The sequence below is a fragment of the Struthio camelus genome, chromosome 2 (assembly GCF_040807025.1).
Source record: "Struthio camelus isolate bStrCam1 chromosome 2, bStrCam1.hap1, whole genome shotgun sequence".
Taxonomy (NCBI): domain Eukaryota; kingdom Metazoa; phylum Chordata; class Aves; order Struthioniformes; family Struthionidae; genus Struthio; species Struthio camelus.
In genome coordinates this window covers 35240652-35265841 of record NC_090943.1, presented here as the reverse complement: position 1 = coordinate 35265841, position 25190 = coordinate 35240652, and the positions used below count along the sequence as shown (strand labels likewise).

Genomic DNA, 25190 nt, shown 5'->3' with positions numbered 1-25190 from the left:
GTAAATACAATTTGTCCTTACTCCATTGCTCTTGTGTGCCTTCCTAAAAACAGTCCTGTTTTATTAGTGTAATAGCTCCAACTTTTACAGCAGCAGAGCTGGCACACTGCAGTGGTCCAGAGTATTGCTGTAGTATACTGGATATTCCCCACCTCCCACAAAGTAGGGGCCTTATAGCGTTCAAAAGAGAGCATGTACTATTTAAACTGCTTCACTGGGAGGAGAATTATGTGTTCTGCAACGCCTCAGGACAATGAGCCAAAGGAACCATAGAATATGAGCTTGGTGTTAAAGTCGTAGCTCTGCACTGCTGTGCTTTGTGTGGGTTTTAGTCTGCTATGTAACATTACTTTTACATTAACATTTGTGGTTCCTTTTTTACGCACTCCAGCTTCATCATGCTCCGCCCTTTATATTTTAACAGTCAGATTCCTGTGATCCAACCAGGGTGGCATGTTCAAGGCTCCACTTCTTTTCAGTGCTGATGATTTAAAAAAAAAGGGAAGAAGTTCAGCATATCAAACAAGTTTACTTCAAATAACTTTTATTCACACTAGGACAAGACTATCGCCAAAGAACTGTACAAAACACAAAACAGAAGGGATTTTTTACAACTCAATTGAAGACTATTTCACGCCAATCCAATGCTTGTATATCTACAACCAACAAAGTTTTGGAGCATTATATTACTTAACATTACTCATTGGATGCTTTCAGATACAAAAATGTATCAGGAATAATAACAATAATCCACAAGTTCCTTGTACTCCTACAGAAATGTTACTATTGACCTTTAGAAATTTTGCTCTTTGGGTTGGTCCCATTGATGCTATCTCCTTTAGAAAATTCTCTGGCTGGAAAGACAAATCACAGATAAACTTTTAGTGCTCAGAGCAAAAGGACTGTTTTTTATCATAGAAACAGATAGCAACATCAATTTTCAAAAAAGAAAATAAAAATAGACATTTCAGCTGTGCAGCCTCAGACCAAAAAGGCTATGTTGTAGAAACCCACAGCAAAATAAGCTTGCCTTGAAAGCTTTAGTCATGATTTCACCAGGTATTGCTTTATGCTTTCCTACTGCATCCTACTGTAGAATATTAAGCCAACCAAGAAATTTAAAATAGCAGTAAATAAAGCAGCAAGAGAGATCAGTGTGAACTTGTCCCTGTACCACAGGATGCATACGGCCTGCTGAAGTCAACGGGAATATGCCCACTTGTATCAATGCTCTTTCAAACAGACTTTTCTAGAAATACTAGAAATAGGGATGTGCAGCTGAGTTCAAATCTGCTCCTGCACTTTTCTACCGTTCAGGTGTGGTGGAGTGCAAAGTTAAGGTTTCTTCACTAGCTGCCTCCCCGAACCTGTCCAAAACCTGTTAGAGAAGGGATTTCAGTGGTCTTTGAACCAAGGCATCCTATGGCTCTACTAGTGCAAAAGTGCCTCTAGCCATTCAGACAAACCATCAGGAACGGGATAATGTGTGGATATTTAACGCAGAATCACTCTCACTGCACAGTACGAGTGCCCCTGGCTTCGTGCTTTGTGTGGCTCTAGATTGTCTGTATAGGAGCATGTATTCCCCATATTTTACAGCCCGGCTCACAGTAGGCTCCACAGTTTACATCCAAATACTAATGCCTTTGATCATGCAGAACAATTCATATTTCATTACAAACTGTTCTAATATACTGAACCACAGAGCATGGCACTAGAGCAGGACAAGAGATTGTGTAGAAGAGATGTGATATTTTCTGGAATGTTCTTTTTGGTGTTCGCCCTCTGTGTGTGTTGTTTGCTAGAGACTAAAACTGAGCTGGTAACAAGATGTCATGGGACAAAAAAAAAAAACCTTTTGGATCAAGTACATTGTTAAAATCAAAATGGGTCCCTTTTGAGGTCAGAAAGGAATGTAAGTTTCACAATTTCTTTTTTTAACAATCAGCAGACAGCCAGCTAAATCATTCTCATAAAATACCACTCCAGTTTGGATTTGTCACAAAAATGAAGCATTTAATTGCTGCTAGAAGTGACAAAGATAAGCTATTCTCATTCCCACAGCAAGGAAAGAAGCATTTGTCAGAAGAGACAGACCTTTTTTTCTGCTTCTCTGTGTGCTGCAAGGACGAATGCAATTACAGGTAAAAACCAAAACGAGTGACACAGAAAAGTAAAAGCTTAAGTTATAATTAAGAGTCTAAACTCCTCCAACTGCAGGATGAAAAGCAGGTAGCAGAAGGCTGATTTAAGAGACATTCTTTCCCAGCAGGTTCCCCCCTATGTACACATTCTGTTTTACTTCCATATGGAGTCTGTAAAAAAAAAAAAAAAAAACCATACAGTGGCTCACAAAGCTCTATGGTGACCTTTTAAAATAAAACAACTGTGCACTGTTACAGATTTTGGAAAGGCCACTACTGGAACCGCCCCCATCTCCCCTCTCTCATTCACGTTACATGGGGTCTTCTAGGGGCTTATTGCACAGAGTATACTTCAGGGCAGCACACCTGGCTGTTGCTGTTTATAACGAAACATTGGACGGTGACATTTATGTCTGTGTGCGCATGGGCATGCTTGTGAGATGGAGAGGGCATTTCCTAAAGCATGAATGTTTGCTGGATGCTTACTTGCCCCTGCAAGTTAGTAGAAGCTAGTTGCCTAATAGCCATCAGCGTCTTTGGAAAAGTTCCCTCTAATTCTTCGTCCCAGACACATTGCCCTGAAAGTGTCCTGCTGTCTGTCTGCACAAATTAGTCAGTCTCCACATTCTTGTTCTCTACAGGACTTCTGGTGTTGGCTGCAGCAAAACCTTTCTAATATTTCATCTCCGGTTACGACTCTCAGCTTTTTAGGGAGGCTGCACTTAGATAAGATACCAAATCAAATACCACATACTCCAGAGAGGGATTCATTTAGCCACTTGAGTTCAGCTGGCAGCATTTTGTTGATTTTTTTGCAATGTATAGAAGCAGCCATCTTTGTTTACATAGCAGCTGTTTATATTTTCTGTTTATTTTACAATGCTTATTTAAGATAGTTTAATGATTTTATTTTCCTTAGATTCACTTGCCTGGAATTAGTTACTTCATTTTCACTGAAAGTAAAATTAGGAAGGTATATAATTTAAAAAAGGGACTAATTTTGTCATCTTTACACTGGCGAAATTCCCATGAACTTTGATTACGCAGTAGGAATTTTGCCTGAAGAAGGATCATATAATCAAGCATTTCATTGCTGCAGATTATATTAAAGCCAAATGAGCACGCACAAAATTCCTACACATAGAGTCTAAAAATGAATTGCAAGACGCTCAGTTTTTAGCAATTCCAAGATTTACTATTTATTGTTGTTCCCACTCCAGTCCAGGTTAAAGCAGTAAGCTGGGTAAAAATAATTTTTTTCTTGATATCTGGCTTCATGTCACTCTAGTTCTCAGCTTCTAGTATGAATTTAAGGACCTAAGAACATAAAAGGAGTCCAAAATCCAATTTAGCTCAATATTCAAGCTCCGATACTAGGGAAGAACGGAGAATGGAGAAAGCATTTTTGTGGTACTTCCTGCGACAGCATCTCAGATCCTGAAGATCTGTGGCTTGGGAAATTCTTGATCCAGCGGTGGAGTGCAAATTTCTACATACTTTCCCTGTGAGGCAGAGATTTGCTGCTAAAGGCAAAGCTATCTGGGGGTGGCAGTGCAGTGGGACATCCTCCTGCAGGCCTGCAACCCTTCTGTGCGCCAACATCGGCCAGAGGGTCAGCCCCAGCACTGGGAACTCTCTACCACTTCTCCAGCTTTACATTTCCCTTGGACTCACTCAAAGGAATCACCAGTTAGGCCACATTATTTATCCATTTCAGCCCATTTTTGGAAGTAACCTAAGTTCAGATGTTGATATTTTGGCAGCCAACATGAAATATCTGGGATTTAATTTTCAGAGGTGTCAATCTCCTTAGCCTAAGCTGAGGTCCATGGGACACATGAGACTGTGACTCCCCTTGAAAAACAGCTCTGAATTTGGACATTAGAAATGAAGAAACATGAAATTAATACACCTTTCTGAAACTCCTGGAATTTATTGTTAAATCAAGATAAAATTGGGCATTTTTAAGAGTGTCTATGTGAATATTTTCCTTAAAGTATGGCTAAAATCACTGTTTAAATGGGAGACATTTTAACAGCGATCCATAGGGAGCTATTGATGGCAATAAAAAATACTGTGAGAAGAAAACAGCAGCAAGTGAAACTGCCCTCTCGGAAAGCCCAGGTCTGCTTTGAAGGAAGTGTTGATATTCACCATAAGCCTCAGTCATTTCCCAGAGGGCTGTACGGTGCCTTGTAATGACATAATCAAAAAGTAATGGTGTTCTGGACTTAAAAATACAAGGCTTGATCCATCTCCCAGTGAAATCAAAGAGGATTTTGCTATTGACTTCAGTGAGAACAGAGCTCTGGATACAATCTGTATGCAGTTTATTTGCACATTTGCTTATCCAAATGATTCTAACTTTAACCAATAGTATGTCTAGATACATGCCTGTACAAATGCATGAGTGTGAGTTTATAATGTGGTTAAATTCAAATTATTTTGGCATTCTAAAAGCATTTCCAGCTACAAAGGACAGCTTTAGCTGATTTCCACCCCAGAGTGCAAATTTTAATTGGTAAAGTTTGTAACTCACATTTCAAGCTGCAATTCATGTTCAATTTCACGCAAGCTAAAAGACACAAACAGATTTTGCATTTGTGGGGTTAATTTTAAACTGATTCTACTATGCAGCCAATTAAAATGCTGCAGCCATTATTTCAAAATATGAAAAGCTTTACAAATTACTCAACTCATCAGCTCTGGTCCTTGGTTTCCTTGAAGGGAAACTTCTTTGATGACCACAAGAAAATTGCAGTAAATGGCAAGTAAGATTGCCATCACAAGTTTGCTGAAAACACACAGTGAACTCCTGATTGTTTTAGTCATGTGAACAGTCCCTTCAGAACAGCCCAATTTCAGGCAAGGTGATTTACACCAGGGGTTAATTTGGCCTGCTAGGACTCTGCATTATTAAAATGAGTATGATTTTGTCTTATAAATGGCAGGTAGAATTTTCTTTTATTTTTTAACTGAGAGGCATATATTCATTTTAGAGCAAGCCTTTCAGAATAAAAGTTTACTTTACATTATAGGAAATGACATTCCTTTTTTTAGATTTCCCTTTTCAAAGCATGCCTCAGATTTCTAACTTGCAGCAGAGAGCTTTTGTATAAGTAATAAAAGTCTTTAAAATTAAAATGCTAATCGTAAACAAACCCAAATGCATGAAAGATATAGTCTGACTGCATAACAAAAGAGAATTATATAATTCTATTTGAGTGAAATCTTTCATCTTTGATTTACAGGTTTGAGTCTGCCTATAACTGAAACCATATTGTTCCATATCTTTCATATCATGGCCTTTCCCAAAATCTTGTTTTAATTAAGGTTTCTTTCAGATTTCAGAATAAAAAGCATGACAGTCTTCACTTATGGCTTTAATATATCCTTTCAGTTTGGAAAATATATAAAAAAAATGAACATCATTTGCTTTTCAAAGCTAAGCGAGCCATCAAATACTGCAAGTATTCACTTTAAGGTAGAGTAAGACACCTCGCAGGGTTCATTAGGTGAGAAAGCTGTAAACAAAATAAAGGTAGCTGTGGCACAATTTTGTTCATTTGAAGTATGCTAAATACATGTCCTATCTCTTTCTCTGGCGGTAAGGCAACACGTGTAATAGTTTAAACGTTCATTATCATCTAAAGGCACAACTCTACGTTACGTTCTCAAACATGGATTTAAATAGCTAATATCACGTTGCAGTTGCAGGGAAATCTTGCTGCATTTTGGGGATTCAAAATAAAGCTAAACCCTTTGAAACTTTTTAAGCAATATCAACTCTTAGTTCAGGACTACATGAAAGAATCAGTCTGTATTTCTACAGCGACCTGTAAAAAACACTCCCAGCACAACCTCCACAGAAACACCTGAGCTTCAAATGAGCTGCACGCAGATACTTAAGACTGCTGTTCTTAGAGTCAGGACACAGAAACATTTCAGAACAAAGTAAAAACACATTTGAAAAGCCATCCATTTTTCAGAAACTACTTGATCTCTGCTGCACATCTGTTGAGAGCTGCTGTCAGCTAGGGAGGGTACAGCACTTTTCTATTTTTTAAAGGCAGAAGATCGCTTATTTTACAGAATCATGAATGTGTTTTTATGATATAAAAGATTACATTAAATGGAGAGGGAATTTCAGGAAAATGGAAAATAAAATAAAGCACCATCAAGCACAGTACCCTGGGGGATTTATAGAACAATCAGAAGTGCTTTCCCTTTAGCTAAAATCCCTCATCTTAATTTACACACCTTTCACTTATCCAACCAAGAATTCATTACAGGGCTAAAAAAATGGCAGAGAAAATAAGGTGGTTTTTTTTTTCATTACACAAAGCAAAAAAACCAAACTCTATTAACAGTTTAACACAGTATGAAAAAAATTACTCAGTAAAAAGTGTCAGAAAGTGATTCATGGAGTTTACCAAGCATTTTGCTGGCTGTTGCAATTCTTGTATCTATAATCTATCATGTAGAATTTTGTAATATTCTATTTCACAATTTATGTTGGTGAGCAGGTCAAACAGCATATAAAAAGCATGCTCTGGGCTCTTTCTCCCAAGCCTGTTTTACTGTAACTTTAGAATTATAGCGGTTACGTGTAAGGAATCTTTAGGGCTCTTTCAAGTCCATCCAAAGAACAAGTGAAGCTGCTATTCAGAGTTTTGTGCCCAGTGTTTATGTTCCATCTGATCTGTGCCACCCAAGCAGCAGACAAGACATGTCTGAGGGTGCTTTGGGGGGGATACACAATGATGTCACCCACAGGAAATATCAGGGAGGACTTGGCACTTCACAAGGCTGGCTCTTCTTCCATGGGCTCGCCAGCAGCTCTGTAAAAATAAACAGGCAATCAGAATGCGGCACAAGAGTACACAATGACATTGTAGATTTTCATGCATAATCAAAGCTGATTTTTCAGCTCTCTCTGATGTTTATTTGTGTTATTCAGTTATCCATAAATAGAGTTTCTTTCCTAGGAAGTATAAACAAATGTCAAGTGGAAAAACATTTTAAATCCAAGCAATCACTGAAAATGTTCCTGTTTATATTAAAATATGTCAGAATATTTTATAACTTTTGGTCCAGAAATGTACATGCTTTGTGTCAACAGCGTCAAATAGTTTCATGAAAAAAATAGCTGTGATACTTCTATTTTACAAGCATTTGCAACTAAAAATATATGTACTTATTTTTTCAAATGGGCCCATACCATTAAAACAAAAATACTTCTCTAGAAGCCGAATAGTTAGCAATGTTTCTTCTGGGTTTTTTGATTCTGTGCTTTCACAAAGGCATTGACTGGCTGTCTGCCTGCCTGAAACTTCTGCCATACAATTCTGAATTTGATTAGCAGATCACTGCCATAGAGAGGGTGTCCATAATAAGGTCTAATCAGATTACACGTATATCCTTTATAAGAAAGCATCTGGCAAATATTCAGCCTAGGAAAGATAAGCTCTTAAAAATATCCAGTAAGAAAATGATGGGGACATATGCTGAGCTGGTGTAAAGTGCCATCATTCTTTGCAGCTAACAAGTTACTGCACCTGAGGATTATATCAGTAATTATAAAATGGAAAGCTTCTGAGACCATGGTGAGACCTTACTGTTGAAGGGCATGAGAATTTGGACATAACCATTTTTCACCTCAGCCCTGCAGAATACCATACAAAAAATGAGCTTAAAACTTCCTTAAAAATAATCCCTTCAAGCAATTTTGAAATGAAAGCAGGGCAAAAAGTAAATACAAATAAATAAATAAAACAGACATTTACCAGTTAAATCTCACTGAGTGATTGACGTTAGTAAAACATCCCCCAGAAAGTACATGTTCATGAGATCCCATGGAAAAAAAAAAGTAATTAATGGGGGCTTGCATGGGCTTCGGTGGTTTATTCAGCAAGGAAGCCAGGAATTTTAACTGTATCTGGACTTTATTAAAGTCTTTCCCAATGAAAAATTCAGCAGTGTCTCTTTAAGTGATTTTATACAGATTATTCCTTTCTGATTTGGAATGAGTGCAGCTAGTATGCTGAAAAATAAGTCAGATGAACAATATATGAAAAAAAAGTTTTTTGGACTACTCATTTTCCAAAGGGTTATTGACCCCAGAAGATTATTAATCTATAAATCTCAAATCCTTTGTCCCTGCCCACACCACAGAGAATTTTTCACGTGCGCGGGAACCACTGCAGCCTTGTTGCTGCTGTGTGCGGAGGTGAAGCTGGATCTGGGGGCAGGCTGCAGCTTCGGCTGGGGCAGAGCCAGGGTGGGAGCACCCTGCTGCCTGCCCGCAGCCACAGCAGATCACCGTTCCCTCCCAAAGGCAGTGCAGGCCAGCAGAGCTTAGCAAAGCATATTTATTATATTTATAAACACAAAAATATTTGTTAAAATCTCTTTCAAAAAATGACTATTATCACTGTCTTCTTGCCTTTTTTTTTTTTTTTTTTTTTTTTAATTGTTCCAGCTTGCAGCAGAGATCACACACGGCAGCAGGGTGGGTGGGAGCCCAGCCTGCAGCTGAGCTCCTCTGCTGTGATTGCACCTCGGTGTACCGCTCTGGTTGCCAGTGGTCGAGCTGGGCGCACAAGTCTCTCATCACCACCCTGCATCCGCTGCAGCTCCTTTCAAAGAGTCTTCCCTTGGCAACAGAGTAGAGTGTACAATAAAGGCATATGTGTCATACGGAGAATTCATAATTATGTTGTATGTTGCTGCCTTGCTGACCACAAGTTCCTCCAGTCACTTTTGGAAGATCTATATGTTCTCCAGCATAATTCAAAAGTACAATAAGCCCTTGTTAAACGCCCAGGACCTTATGGGACTGTCTGAAAAGAGAATAATCTGGAAGCAGATGATGGTTCAGTTATTTTAGGTTCTGCTGTAAGCGAATGAGAACAAAAAATTGTCAGTAGATTTCAGATAGAGAGTATCAGAGCAGGAAGGAGTGAAGCTCTGGAAAGCTTCTGGAAGTGAAAGTGGGAGTTATTTATAAGGAGCTAGGGAAGCAGTACGTGCAGCAGCCTGTTTACACGCATTTGGCTTCCGGGGTTGACATTCTCGGGAACATAATCCGACTGAGAGATTATCTTATTCAGGATTTGAGACCTGTGTAATTTTTCACTCAGGAGGGTGACTGTGAGTGCCAAGACTGACCCGGAGCGCTAGATCCTGCTATTCTGAGGCAGCCAGAGCTCACCTGCCGATAGGAGTTTTTATACGTAAGTGCAAGATGCAACGCCCTTTCTGAGGTCCTGGAGGAGGTTACAGAGCCCTGGCAAATCCAGCCCTCGTGTCTCTGTGTGGGTACTCCAACAACCTTCTCCAGACCTTTGAAGACTTATGCAGTACATGCTTTAACTGCAGATTATTAGTGTCAGAGAAGTCACAGGATCTTTCCCATGGCTTATCATTAAATCATACAATTTTGCAGAACAATGGCTTAGGCGAGAGTGTTTGAGAGAGCTAGCAAAATTTTAGAGCATTTAATGCACAAAGAAAAACGCTGTAGTCACATATCGCTGAGTGGCAAATCAATATATACCCGTTCTACTGAAATCAAAAGTTCCCCAAAGAAAAACTGAGGGGGCAGAGTTTGACAGGCCAAATACATGTTGCCTCAATTATGTCATTATTAGTTATATCAGTTCAGTTAGTCTTCCTGTAGTAGACAAGAAGCTGGCGTAAAAACATAAAACAGGTAAAAATATCACATTGTATGCTCTGACTAACTCCTCAGAAATGTGACTGTGAGCTTAGGACTGACGTGGACTGATTCTGTGCAGTTGGCAGATCCAGGAGGACACAGATTGAGATTGTAGTGATTGTAGAGCCACAACTGCAATTTTTCATTATAGCTTCACTGCGGCTCATTTAAACTGCACATTCCTAGAAGCAGAGCCCTCTTGCATTTGGTTTGTTCATTTTGGTGTAGTATAAAGAGTGCTCATCTGTAGATCAATATAAACACGATTCTTACTACTGAGCATTGAAATAATCTCTTTGTAGTTATTTCTAAATAAAATAATTCTATTTACACCTTAAAATGAAAGAAATAGTTAAGATAAAATCCTGCCATATGGATCAAGGGTGGCAAAACTTGTGATATCTTACGTATTGCTCTGCGGCAATTGTGAATAAAAGGCTATCATATTATTTAATGAGAATATTATTTAAATTATTTTATATCTACATATTTTTTAATCAACTTCTAAGAATACAGGTAAAATCCTTTACATCATCCAAAAAAGTAATGCTTTTCTTACCTTGTTTTATAAATTAGAGTTACAGAGATTCCTCATATCTACATCATCAAACACATAAAAATAAAAACTCAAGCTATGTTTTCAAGTTACAGAAACCGCTGAACAAAAGAATGATTTTCTGGTATGGTATGGCTCTTTTATGCCATAATCTGTTCCTAATTTAACTCAGCTGTCTCAGGAAAGATCACTGTAATTGAAAAGTGATCATCTGGTAGCAGAAAGCTGGGGAAAAAAGGTGCATTTCTATACTATGGAGATGATTTGGAGAGTGTCTGAAGACATCATATTAGAGATCCTGAGTTAAGTGCATATCCTAGTAAAAATGGACTTTGCATGGATCAAAGGAAAAAAGAACTAAAAGAAAAAGCCCCCATAGTTTAACAGCAGAATAAAGCAGCAGAAGGTAAATACATATACTCTCAAAAGAGGAAGTCATATCCAAATTAGGCAAACAGAATAAAGTATAAACTCTGGCAAGTTCAACATACATCCACAATGAGGGAGGCCAAAGGAGATTCTGAGGAGCAATATGTTAAAGGCATAAAAACTACTAATAAAAAGATCTCTCAAAAACATCAGAAGAAACGATCAAAGCATAAAAGGAGCATCAAGGAAGGTAGATCACAAGAACAAAATGAACTATTTCTATCTGTGTTCACTAGAGAAGTGTCAGGGAGATTTTATTATTTGCAGATGAACTGCCTTAAACTGAATCAGCACTAGAACAAACTGATATATTAAACTCTACCAAATCGCTAAAAGTAGATATTTGTCCACTGAGTTCTAAAGACCTGAGATCAGGATGTTTCTAAAGAAATAATTAAGAAGCATATTTTACTGCTTAAATCAGCCTCCATGACAGAAGCAGAGAAGGTAAGAAATGCAATCCCTCTTCTGGAAGCTACAAGAGACAAAGAAAGTCTGCACCAGGCAAATTGATAGCAACTACAATCAGTGATAAAATTAGCAGTCACTTAGATAATAATTTAGTGAAGAGTTGTTTTAACTCTTACAGAGAAGTCACGCCTTACAAACTTCTTAGAGATTTCTGAAGGAATTGAATTGAGAGAGACAAAGGGATACCATCAGGCAAAGAAAGTTCTCCAAAAATTTTATCCAAATGCTTGAAGAACTGGGTTATGAGAGAAGGTCCTCTCATGGATTAATAATCCATCAAAAATAGGAAATGGATAGTAACACTGGTCAGTTTTCACCACAGAGGGATGCTCCCTAGCATCTCAAAAAGACTTGTGCAGTACCTGCACATTTTGTGATAGCATTTGTGATGTGATGCAAACACGCAAACATTTGTTTGTGATGTAAAATTATTGATACTAGTCTATTCTAAAGCCCATAGTACCATCTCTGACAGGAACAATAAAGGGAAAAATAAGATAAATAAACACAAATTAAAACACAAATGCTGTGCATTGGAAGCAGCTTTAGCTGCTTATATGCAGTGATGGCCTGTGACTGACAGTTTGGAGTTACTGGGAGTGGAATAGAGAGCAACAAGAAAAAAAAACCCATATTAAGCTACTTTATAAATCCATAGTGTGTACAACACCTTGAGTCCTGCCTGTGGTTCTTAACCCATCTCAAAAAGAATTGTAAAAGGCACAGAAAGACAAAAGAAGAATGATCAGAGGTAAGAAATGATTTTCCTACCAGGAGGAATAAATAAAGTCAGAGTCATGAGATAGCTAAGCCTTTAAAATCGGAACTGGGGTAGAGAGAATGAATAAGGAATAAACCACTTTTATTTCTCACAATATAAGAACTAAGGGGCACCCAGTGAATTTATCATGTTTGAGGCCAAGAAAAAGAAGTGCAGTGTCTTACTATACTGTGTAATTCCTTACCTGAAGGCCAAAAGTGTAAGTTGGTTCAATAATAACTTTGAAAAATTTATGCCTGCATAAGTATCCTGGTGGTGTGTGCACAGGAAATGTCAGATACAACTGCTGACTTGTAAGGTCTGAGGACTAATCAGGACAAGGCTGGCTCCAAAATTCCTCTGTTTCTGGTTCTTTTTCCTACACACCCACTGCTTGGGAAGAAGAGGAAGCTAGGCTAGGTAAGGCTACAGGCTGGCCTAGCATGGCAGTCTTCAGCTCTTGAGCCTGGTGGTGATTTCAGATCATGTTGGTTAGAGCCAAGTAGATGCAGGTTATTCAGCCAAGCTGAGATGGATACCCAAAACAGTGAAATGCTGAGTGAAGCTCTATGAACTGACACAGAAGCACAGAAAATGACCCTAGGTGATGGCTAGCTGTTCTCAATGATCCAACCAGTAATTCTAGTATGCAATTTGTGACCATTACTACAAGTGGTAGCTCAGTAACACTAACAGAAATATCTAAAAATCACACTTTGTTTTCTTTTTCATCTATGCCAAGCTGAATGAAAGCTATAAAGTCAAATTCTGTTAAATGTTATTCTCAAGATTTACTGTTTGCTGTAAAAACAGCAAGTGCCAGAGACTTCCCTCCACACCCTTTTATTTTTCCATTATAAGAAGAAATGTACAGAAGCATCAATGTATCAGGGACAGCACTGTACTGAACATTTTTGCAGCAAGATTTCTGAAACAGATGTCTGGCCAAAGCAAAATTCTAATCAGCTAAATATGCATGTCACTTAGGGAATAAGCAGTTATCAGCATACAAAAGTTATGGCAGTTAGAAATATTTTATAGGGCATGCCTATTCCTTTAATTGCATCTGTATTTAAATCTGTGTTAGCATTATGCATGTTTTCTTTCTTATCCATGAACTCTTTTTTCCATATCTATTCTCTTCTGAAGTCTATAATCAAATTTTAATTGGATCTTAAAATACAGAGTTGTGCTTTGGTAAATTAAAACACCAAAAGCATAGCAGCTTTTCACAGTCTTCTTCATTTAGCATGTCAGAGAAAACCAAACAAAAAGAATCATCCACACTGTCATTTGAAGAAAAGAAAGAAAGAGAAAAGAAAGAAAGAGAAATACTTAAAATGGGCCTTAGCCAGGAGCATTTTATCCTTTACTTATCAGTGGTAAATGAGTCAGATATGAGTTGGCCAGAAAAAGAGCTGCTTTACCCAAAATCAGAGTTTAAAATGAGTTATCTCACTCCAAGCACCAATATATCCTCCAACATAACTGGCAAGAGTTTCCTGCAAAGTGACTCTTGCTGCTGCTCTCTTCATCTGGGGGCCTTACCATCCAAAGATGAAGTTGATGGGATCGCTACCATCAGTTCAGCAAAACAGGGTTAGAAAGGCAGTCCAGAATTATTAGTCTGGCTGACTGTGGTGCAAATTAAGAGAAAGTAAATAGGATCCTGGCATAATGAAGGAAATGGCAGGAGCGTCTCTAGTCTAAGGAAGCCTCCTCAGGCTGCCCTGGCAGCCACCGCACTTTCTGCTCTGATCCTTCCCTGCCAGCCATAACCCAAACAAATACTCAATGCAAGGGCTTGCAACAGGTCTTCCGAAGGCGGCTCTATGATTTCCTCTTCACGGCCCTCAGCAGGAAGACTCAGGAGCCTTGAGGGCACTTGATGTTGCTACAGCCTTGATATTTTGTCACAGAAAGGGGCCGAAGGAGGAGTACTGCATACTTGGTCTTTAGTTATAATCAATGTAACAAATGTAAAAAAGCAAAGTTGTGACTCATCGCTACATTACTCCAGTTTGTGTTGATACATGACTGTGAAATGAATGGTATGCTTCTATGAAATGAATGAAATTATACTGGCATGAAGCTGGAGTATGCAGTCGTGAATCAGTCCCTGGACTCGTAATTCCACACTGGAGTTTCATTCATGCTCGAAGTGCAGCCAGGTCCTCTCAGGACCCACAGCTCGGAGGACTGGGCCCTAAAAATCAGATCTTGTAGGTGAGCATTTTTGATTCCCAACCACTCTTTTCATTCAACAGGAAGAAAACAAAGAGTAATGCCCCAAAGTCTCAGAAAACCTATCTATCGATTTTGGTTGTCCTCTGGCTCAGTGATGGCAATCTGGTTTCGGGTACTTCTTTGTGGGTTATAAATGTGGAAACAGAATTAGGAACGCATGCGTGTAAAGGCTTTTCGTGCTACTAAAAAACCCCTACAGCACCACAGAAGATATTTCAAACGAAGCCATTTTTCCAGAGAACAATTCATCATGACGGATTCATCCCTCTAAGAGTCCAGAACTGATGAAGTGCAATGAATCTGGCAGCCACATGAATTCCACTTGTGTGCGTTTCAGCACATCCGCTCCCCACCCCCACCACTATTTCTCTCAGCTCTGCTTTGAAATTCTGTTTTCAGAATGGGTGGAAACTGTCACAGGTTATCAATAGATAGGTAATAAATACAATAATTAAGTATAACATTAATCAAAGTCTTATTTTGTCAAGTCATGTAGGATCAGAGGTTGCGCTCAATGGCCGTAGTTTTAGATGAGTGGAGGGCTCATAACAAATACAGTTCCTGGTTATTATGAGCAACAAGTAAAAAAGCAAAAATTAACTGAACCTTTTTCAGACAATTTAAAACTTAGCTTTGACTATATTCATCAAAACTGCTTTGTATTTCAGAATTATGCGCATATGAAAAGGCACCCAACTTTTCTGTCCTCGGCTAACAAAAGTATCTCACAGCTGTCACAAATGTATATGACAAACCTTTCCATTATTTCTTAACTAAGTACTGATTAACAGATTCATAAATTTAAAATATGTCTCCTGTCCATCACTAGATTCTTTCCTAAGCATTTATGGATTTTGTTTGTAACAACATTAGCATAAGAATAGCCATAACATATTATAATGCAATTACAATACAAAAGGTAATTACGCAAATATTGCAGACTTTACTAGCTAGCTCTGTTCCCTGTGTGTCCTTTTCAGCCACATCTGCTAATTTATTGACAGATCAACTTTCTTACTGTTGTGAGAGACATACGCTTCCAAATGTGCCTATGGTTTTTAACCGGCACTAAACTATTCCCCCTGGATGATCTTCGTTGGCTATCTGTTAATTTCTGATTAAAAGAGACAAGGAAGGAGATGAGAACCAAATCAAACAAGTAACTATCACAATGCACAAGCCATGGATCCTTTTGGCTCCGCTCCCACCTCTTCTTTGTCTACCCACAGCTCCCTCCTTTCTCTCCTGTTGTTTTGCAGTTCAGCTTCACAGCATGCAGGGAACTAATGAGTGTCCTTATAAGGTTTTTTTCTCCTTTTCTCTCCCCTCCCCTGTTTTCTGAGTATGGTGGGAACTGGTTGATTCCACTGCATTTTCAGTCTTCCTCCAATAGAGAAAGCCAGGAAAGTTTGGCCTTAAAATGAGTAAATGGGAAACTCCAAAAACTTTTGCAAAAACTCTCCAAAAACTTTCCGACTCCTAACAGCTCTTTGAGGAAGTGCTGTTTTGTTGATGACATTAATCAGTGGCTATCAGCTTTCTCATATCTCACTGGCAAAAACACAACAGGAGTTACCATATCATTTTATCAAACTGTGAAATTGAAAGCAGTCAAAACCAATTGACAAGCTAGGAATACCAGCATTTTCATCATCGGGTGGCGTACCTTCAGCACAGTACATAGAAAACATTGGCCCTGATTATGTTCAGGATTGCTTTAAGTTTTATACTGGCGTTGTTTCATAGTTTCCAGGGAAGTAACTTTTAATGTTTATCTAATATCATTTAATAATGATTTTGGTCCGTCATTTTTAAATGTATCTGATCACCTGATTAAATGCCTTTGTACAAAGTTAAGACTAAGACAGGTCTGAACACCTCCCAGTAAGAAGAATGTGGTTATTTCACTTATCGGGTCTACTTTTTTCACATTAATATTGCACTTTTTATGTAACAGGGAGCTTTAGAGATGTGGAGAAAATAAGGTTCCTGAGCCATCACGAATCTTGCTAAGAACTACACATTCTGAAAATACCTGTTAGCACAGAATGCCTCCGTGTCTGGTGGCCAGCTAGAAATAACACAGATTCAGGGACCCAAAACTCCAGGTACCTCAATTACCAGATAATTTTGAAAAAAATCTTAATCTAGTTGACTTATGCATCTCACATCACTGGAGCATAAAGCTGTACTATCTGCCACAGTGCTATATACTTACCTGCTGCCTCCCTGAGGGAAGCACTGCTCAACATCTACCGAAAGAGAGGCCATAGCAGATACAGTTTCTGTCTCCTCCCTCTCTCGTTTCTGGGTCTCAGCCAGAGCACAATCCACTGGCACAGAATATGGCTCCACTGACTTCCAGTACTTGCCTAAGGAAAACACACATAATAATTTACGGGAATTTTAGCTAGCATGGTGGTACAAGCATAGTAATCACTTAGTCCAGCACTGGGTGATTATAAGTTAAAATCGCTGCGCTGTAAGCAGTACAATTGAAATTTCAAAGTGCAGTGAAGAAGTATATTTCTGGACCTAAGAATGCCAAGTTGGAAAGTGTTTTCATTCCAAAGGGCTGTGTCACGCCCTTCCCCAGAAGGTAATAAACTGGAGGAGTAACACGAAGTCTAATGAACTCATATTGTCAGACTATTGGCTTTATCTACACTAGGTGAAGGGAGGTCAGGGCAGGGTTAATACCTAGAAGCTGTGACACTGCAGACAGTAGATGCATATACAACAAACAAGACCGGAAAAATGAACATTATTGTATAAAGTGCTCACACAGCACTGTCTTGAAAAGGAAAAAAGTCAGAAATGCCAGCTTGGACTGAAGTGATGTTGCCAGAACAATCAGATTTGTTAGTCCTGGATGTTCTTTCTCCTCCAACCTCAGGGCGTATGCTAGAACAATAATTTATTTAAAACTTTCATATATGACCTGGCTGTTGCTGGAAAACTGCCAGATATCATAAGGAATTGAGCTTTCTGGTTTGATGTGTAAAAACACAGCAGTGAATTGGAAGAACGAGCATTCTCGACTTTTTGCCTACAGCAGAAGAGACAGTAGGAAGCTTCACCAGTAAAACAAACACTAATGTTCAGGTGAGTCAAAATGAACATATCAAATGGTCCACTACTGCAGCACTACTCAGAATCAGAGGTTGATTAGTGGCAATCAGGTGAACAACTAAGAATTTACATACATATTTCTTATAGTCCAGTAATCCACTGAGCACTCACTAATTGCCAGGTGGATGACACCTGGAAATTAGGAGCATTAGGCAGGCTGGGAGCTCTGGACCAGCACTTATTCAGTGTTTAGCAAGAAGCTTCCAGCAGCTGCTACAGAGGCTGGGTCAGGGTATTTATCTGGGAATTAGAGGGAGGGTTTCAACAGCTGTGAAAGAGAAGGGATCAAGTAGGGGACTTTTCCAAGGGCTAAAAGGATGATTTTGGCAGCTGGGCAGTGGGCTGAGTCGAGGTGCTTATCCAGTGGGTAGCTGGAGGCTTTGGCAGCTGGGAGGCAGGGCCAGTGGTGGTGCTGCTTGTTTGGCAAAAAGGCTGCTGAAAACTTCCCCTTTGGTAACATGGTTCTCGATACAGTTTCAGGCTTTTCAAAAGATGAACTTTTTCCTCCAGTGAGAGAGCAGCTGTCAATAAAGACTGAAAATGTCTTTATTCAAACATATCATTGCAAGATGACAGCCCAAGTCAATCTGCAAGAACAACCAGCAAGCATGTCCAGTGTGTTTCTTTGAACTGTAATAGTGCGCACATTTGAGTAGTTAGCAGAATCTTTAAATAACTGGGACCTTCTGGGGATAAATTGTAAAGTGTATTAAGTATCCTACAAAGTTGAGATTAAGTGTTAGAAGGCTGGCTTCACTCCAAAAGCATGAAAGCCCCAGCTAAAAAGTTATGTACATAACAGTAGGTTCAATGATTGGAGCCTGGCAAATTTTATAAAAACAAGACAAAAATATTCCGTATTATTACTGCGCTTAGAGACCATATTCTCTATTCATTAAAAATATACTAAAAAGCAAACAAAAATTTATATGGGCATTCCACAACGTTCTCACAGATCATATGCGCAAAAGTCAGCCTTTGCAATATACACCCAATTCAAACCCTATAATTTATGGGCTAAATGTTCACAGAGTGGGTGGGGTTTTTGTTGCAGAAACAGATGTGCAAGAAAATCAAATCTGTTGGCATGGGAATAATACCCCCTCTTGCCTATAAAAGAAATGAACCCATGTTCACTGCTGGAGTTTTCAAGGGCTCTTATTCGTAAAATAAAATATTAGTAACCAGCTACCACTGTGTTGCTCTCCTGCAGCAACAATAAAATAGCATCAGTGAGGACTGCTATATCGCATTCGTTCATTCACACACACTCACACACCAGCTGCCCCCTGCATCCTGACTTTCTTGTATCACTAAAACTCAGGGCCAATTCAAGCACAGCAGTGGGCTCTCTGTGTCCATTTAATTGCCCTTCACTCCCAAGTGATCAGTGATTTTTCTTATTTCCCTGAATTGAGAATTATAAGAGAGGCTTCAGCAATAAAGAGGGATACCAGAGTCAGGCCAGGAAGCAGGTGGTAGCACCTATGCTGCAGTGGAAAGGCCTCGGAGAAGGGAAGTACAAGGCAGGGTGTTTGTGACTTACGGGAGGAAATTTTAAAGCAGTCCTTAGTAGGAATAGAATCCAGGCAGGAGTGGGTACCTCATGCAAAGAGGGCTTTCTGATGCTTGTGGAAAAATGATGGTAGATTTTACTTTAAAACCAAAAAGCTGCACCTTACAAACATCTGTTAGAAGCACAACAGCTGTGCAAGCTTCTTTTTATGGAGAGCAGCATTTATATGTTGTTGTGCACAAAGCATGCAGGGTTTGCATGTGTTTTCAACTGGAGGATTTTCAGGCAGTCTTCTGGAATGGGTACGTAAGGCACTGCATGCAGTTACGAAGCAGCTTTGGTAGGAACCCTAGGTATGTTGTGGATTGATAATTAGATCAGTTCAGAACACAAGCATCCCCAACTAACTGCTTACCTCTCTGAAAATGGCATTTCTACTGTGTTATACTGGAATGTGAAATTCTACCAGTCTTTTTGTGTTCATTGAGAAGAACATTGTGGAGCTCAGGCAAAAGAATGAAACACACTGCTGGTTTCATTCATACAAAACATGAAGAGCAATCACTGCTTGCAAGAACAAACAGTGAAACCAAATCAGTCTTCTAGGTTATGCTTTGGCTTTCAGCATGAAAATCTGCCTAAGTCTCCCTCAAAGATTTGTGGGAGCACTGATTATTAACAGGAAATAATAAAAGTGAGTGTTTCTGTTACTGTTACAGGCTTTTGTAATTGCCTTTTACTGATGGGTTTGGACATACTGTACATAGCTTGCTTGAAAAAATCAGTTTGGGGGTGGTGTACAAGCTAGTGAACAGGATTTGTTTAGAAATAGCATGTTACATGGGTGTGGGAACTACTACTTCCAAATGTATTACATTTCCAAAAGAGCTTTAGATCACTGTCACAAGCAAAACATTTATACAAATTCCATTCCTCTTAGAAAAAAGTTGTTTTCTCTCATTGTCTAAGCATTGCATCTTCAATTTTTTGAAGTAAACACAGAGGAGGGATATTTTCTTTTTTTAAAAATATTACCAATATTCATTATCAGAGTTGGATCACAGAAATACAGACCCAATGTCTATGTAATCAGTCATCCCAGCAAAGCAGGCTTTCTCAGTGTTTCACGAGGTGTTACTCTACAGCCTAATACTCCTCAATCTGTCTAACTCCCCATAATGTCTATGACATACTGACCTCTCTTAGTTCCGTCTACTTACTCATCCCGCATAAAAATGCATTAAACTTTCTCAGTGTTCCTTTCCCTCACCCACTCCTTTCTAATTCTTGGCGACTTGTAAGGCCTCTCTTTCCTCCTACTAGTTTCTTAAGCAGAATGATATGTGCATAACATTATAGGAAACAACTGCAAGGAAAGACAGAACGCCATGTATAAATAACTCCAAGCCCTGAGCAGCCTGACTTAGGTGTCAGAAGTACAGCCAGTTTGAGTGCCATGATTGTATTGGTTCTGCTCAGACTTAAGCTTGTTCTGAACAAGCTTAAGCTGCTCTGCAGAGCTCTGGGTTTGGTTTTGTAGACATATCTTGTATCTTTCTTCCTGACTCTATCCCTTCTCTCTGAACTTCTGTCTCTGAACTTCTGTGTATTCTTAGCAAGATGCTGTGCCTTTCTAGATCCATTTTTTCCCCAATTCACATATTTTGGTGTTTTGGATTAATTTTTCTTCAAATACATGTTTTATTCCAACTAAATTGTATATTCTCTCCTCTCGTTCATTATCTCTTCGGTGTGCTGCATATTTGTTTTGTATCTTTATTATCATTTGTGAATCAGTTCTACCTTGCATGGTGGCATAGTATGTGAATTCCTTGCTAATTCCTTCCTTATCATTAACAGATCACTAACAGGATATTTTAAGGAAGAAATCTACTCATGAGGTACTCTAGGACACATTACCCAGCACAAATGACATAGCAGAATTTATCATATTCAGCTGATTTACTTCAGCTTGCATGTATCTGAGTGAGTATCTGGTACAAAGGATGAGTTATACACCTACAATGAATTTTCATTGTCTCTTTATAACTGAAATCAGACTGAGAACAAACCACTGATAATGTACAATGTTCCTTTTAAAACCTTCATGTATTTTATAAAGATGAATCTTTACTATTTGTGATTCACTTAATATGAAGTAAAACATTTGTTATCCATTTGCTATCGTTAAGAAGCAAGCAAACAGTAAGAGTTTGAAAATTCCTACCATCTAGGTAAAATGCCCAAGAGTAGAAGATTAGAAAAATTAAGGGAAGTGTCCTCAGGTGGATTAAGGTAAAGAAAAAATTCCTCACTGCGGTTAGAGTAAATGCCCTAGAAAAGGGTATTGATTAGAAAAGGGTTGGGGCCGGGGCATACAAGTGAAGCAATCAAGTACTTTTTGCATCAGAAATTGAATAAAATTACAATATATCTGTTAATGTTTTTCCTATGGATCAATGTCCATTTTAAGCTTTTAATTTTATCTCAAACTCCTATGCATCTTGATGTGAGTAATTTGCTTGCAGTCACACAAGCAGACTCTAAAGAAATTATTTGTTAGGTCTCTAATTTACCTCTCTATTTCCGTCCCTCAGTGATAAACATCTATTTCACTCAAGCTGCTCTGGAATAGAAAGATTAGGGAATATTCAGGATACAGAAAGCTCTAAATGATTTCAAAGACTTAGTTTTTCAGTGATAAATATTTAGCACAAAACAAAAAGATGTCAAAGAAATAAAAGCAAAAACACATATATACTTGACATAGCATGTGGTTTTACACATAACACACTTGTCCATACTTTTCCCTAAAACAATAGTTTAACGTCTACATCATTAATGATACTAAAAAAAAAAAAAAAACAAGAAAACAAATTCAGAAACATACTTTGAATTTCAGTGGTCTTTTTTAAAGAAGCTATTGCATTCGTATTGGGGATTTGGTGCACAATATCTTCCGGGAAAGGCTCCAGCTGCAAGAATAGAATAGAATAATATAAATTTTCAATAAGCCACAGGGAAGTAAAGCAATCTGAAACAATCTAATCCTCAGGAAAAGCTTAACCCAAGAACCGGTTAACATTTTGCTGGTATCAGTTCTAAAAGTATGGCCATGATTTTGTTTTCTGTTTTTCAGCCATGTAATTGAATTCCAAGGGGCTTTTCTATTGGCTGCAAGACTAATCTATGGAGTCTCTGAAGCAGGTGCATGTCTGTGTATTATTCATTAAAAAAATGCTAGTTATTTGTGTAATTTTTGTAGGTTCCTCACAAACCAAATTCCACTGCGTCTGTATACGCAGCTGGGCACTCCAAACAAAACCTTGCTGAAGCCACATTGGAACCAAAGTGTGCACTCTATTATCTTTTTTTCCCCTCAGTTTTATTACTTCTAACCATCTTACACATTTTAAGATTTACAGGGGAAAACCATAAAACACAGCTGCTTGTAGTAGCTTTGCATTAATTTCAAATAAAGTAGTAGATAAAAAACTACTTATGCAGATCAGCAGTAAGAGTTCTCTGTGTAAGATTTCTTTTAGAGTCAACTGCACTTTTATTAACCAAATGTATTTCTGTATTCTTTGGGTAGGGCTGCATCACAGCAAAGTAACAGAAGGAAGACTGAATGTGGAGTTACTACACAGAGTTATTTCTACCCTGTGGTTAGTGTAAGTTGCCCTTTCCCACTTTTTTATGAAAGAAGATTAGGTACCTAAATATCTAAAGAAATCTGATCCCTGGACACTTGACATATATGCACATTTTTTAACACCTAGTTTGCCATATAAGTGTCTCCCTCTTTGTTTCAAATCTTCATCTATAATCTGGGAATAACTTTTTTTTTTTTTAATTTTACAGTGGTACTTCAGTAAATGGGGACATATTAGTATTTTTGTTCTGATCATTGGACATGAAATGGTCCTAATTTGGATACTGAAATATAAACATAACATTGTACTGAACATCAGACATGACTGTATACTATCGATTCATGAGGACTATAACCAAGCAAAATAATCTTTATTCTGAAATTCATCCACTTGTGCTTTTTTGTCTACCTTCCACACACGCTAGGGGCAAAAAAAAAGAAAAAGAAAAAGGCATTAATTCTCAGAAGAAAAGAATTTCAAACTGACATATAAGAATTCACAGAAAAAAGTAGCACCTGCAGTTTCCTATGTATGCTCTCCAGAAACATTTGTACATAAATTCAATCCAAGTTCAGAAATAAAATAATATGTATTTAACCAATTATAACTATGCAAACAGCTCTTTGAATATTTATGAAACAGGAAATCATTCAAACATATTTACTGAAAATACTAGAACATGTTAGATAAGATTTCAAAAAGATTATAGAAATTGGGGTACAGAGAGTTAAAAAGAAGCTAAATTGCTCCATCTATTCAGTATCGATCACTGGATTAGGCCTGGTCTTGACCTCCTGAGACAGAACGTGTTATATAGGATGGCATGATCCAGTTGGGGGTGTGTAGGTTGAACGTGACCCACAGAACACTTCTAGCCAGTCTGGAAACTTTTTCTCCTAGGGAAAAGGTAAAACGTTTTTGGGGCAGCATTCACTCTAATAGCTGAATAGCTTCTTGTACTGTAATGATGTAATTGTCCTCTAAGTATGCTTAGAGACCAGCCAGCTTTTCCCCTTCTCCACATAGGATGCTAAAGCTGGGCATGGAGAGATGTTTCCTCCAGAGCCAGGAATAGCAGCTGTGTCAAGGTGAACATAGAAGAGTAATATCAAAACCAGTCTTTCTTCTTTAAAGCCAGTTGGACTATCCTTGATAGGAGGCATCTATACTGCAGACAAAATTCCTTACTGAAGCATGCATTGGCCTACCCTACACTGGGTCAGGTAAAGCCCAACTGAGAAGCTTCTCCTGAGAAATGAAAAATTCAGTTGCCATCACAGAATCACAGAATGGTTGACGTTGGAAGGGACCTTTGGAGACCATCTAGTCTAACCCCCTGCTCAGCCAGTGTCACCTAGACCAGGTTGCTCAAGGCCATGTCCAGACAGCCTTTGAATATCTCCACAGAAGGGAACTCTACAATCTCTCTGGGCAACCTGTTCCAGCGCTCTGTCACCCTCACAGTAAAAAAAGTTTTCTTTATGTTCAGACAGAACTTCTGAGTTTCAGTTTATGTTCGTTGCCTCTCATTCTGTAACTGGGCTCTGCTAAAAAATGTTTGGCTCCATCCTTTCGACACCCTCCCTTCAGATACTTATATACATTGATAAGATCTCCCTCAGTCTTCTCTTCTCCACGCTGAACAGGCCTGGCTCTCTCAGCCTTTCCTCATGTGAGAGATGCTCCCGTCCAGCCCTTCGCTAGACTCACTCCAGTAGTTCCATATCTCTCTTTCACTGGGGAGCCCAGAACTGGATACAGCATTCCAGGTGTGGCCTCACCAGGGCTGAGTAGAGGGGAAGGATCACATCCCTCGACCTGCTGGAGACAATCTGCCTACAAGATACCATTGGCCTTCTTAACCACATGTTACTCTCTGGGTTGCTACTGTTGCATTACTATCAGCATTTTTGATAAAAGTACATAAAGTAAGAAGTAACTGCAGTGTCGCTATTCCCCTAGTGGTGCTATTTTAAGCAAGCTCAGGTACAAAAAATCCTAGAATTTCTGGGATCCTACCAACATGACCAGCAGTGAATGCTTGTCAGTAATAAGGACACTGCAAATGCCATTACTCTTTTGGAATCATGGTAACTAAAATTAATACAGTTGTTCATGTAATTATTTCCTTAGAATCCTATATGGGATTGCAGCTGGAAGATTTTCTTGTAGCTGCAAACAATAGCCCCATATTTTGTTTTGTTTTTAAACAGTATAAATAACTCCATTCTGTGCAGTGAGCAAGTGTACCAGAGAAGCGATGGCAGGACCTGATTTGGTCCCAACTTTACTCAGTTACTGGGCAGGTGAGACTGCAAATGAAGATTGTTGCTATATAATATGCATCAGGGATTAGAACTGAGAGAGTAATTACAATAAAAATCAGATCTACAGATACATTTAGAATTTTAAAATCAGCTTAACTTCACAATCTTCATAGGTTACTCTATTTGGTTACTTGCAGATACCTGGGGGAAAACTGCATATTTACAAAAATGCCCACCAACAGCTCAAGCTTCACAGGTTTTAGAACATAGTTTATTCGCTTGGTAATTCATG

At 38.7% G+C, this 25190-nt stretch overlaps 1 protein-coding gene across 15 annotated transcripts in view; it reads right to left on the bottom strand.

The window, feature by feature from the left end:
- Window positions 1–559: 559 nt before the first annotated feature.
- Window positions 560–25190, bottom strand: part of HDAC9 (histone deacetylase 9) — a 508743-nt gene continuing 484112 nt past the window's right edge. For all 15 annotated transcript variants that reach the window (XR_011139634.1, XM_068935036.1, XM_068935038.1 and 12 more), the window contains 3 exons: window positions 21866–21950; window positions 16546–16699; window positions 560–6985 (listed from right to left, as the gene is read on the bottom strand). Coding sequence is in view for 14 of the 15 variants with exons in the window: in XM_068935036.1 (XP_068791137.1) it covers window positions 6946–6985; window positions 16546–16699; window positions 21866–21950 (279 nt within the window). In the remaining variant the exon portion in view is untranslated. The remainder of the gene's footprint in view (window positions 6986–16545; window positions 16700–21865; window positions 21951–25190) is intronic.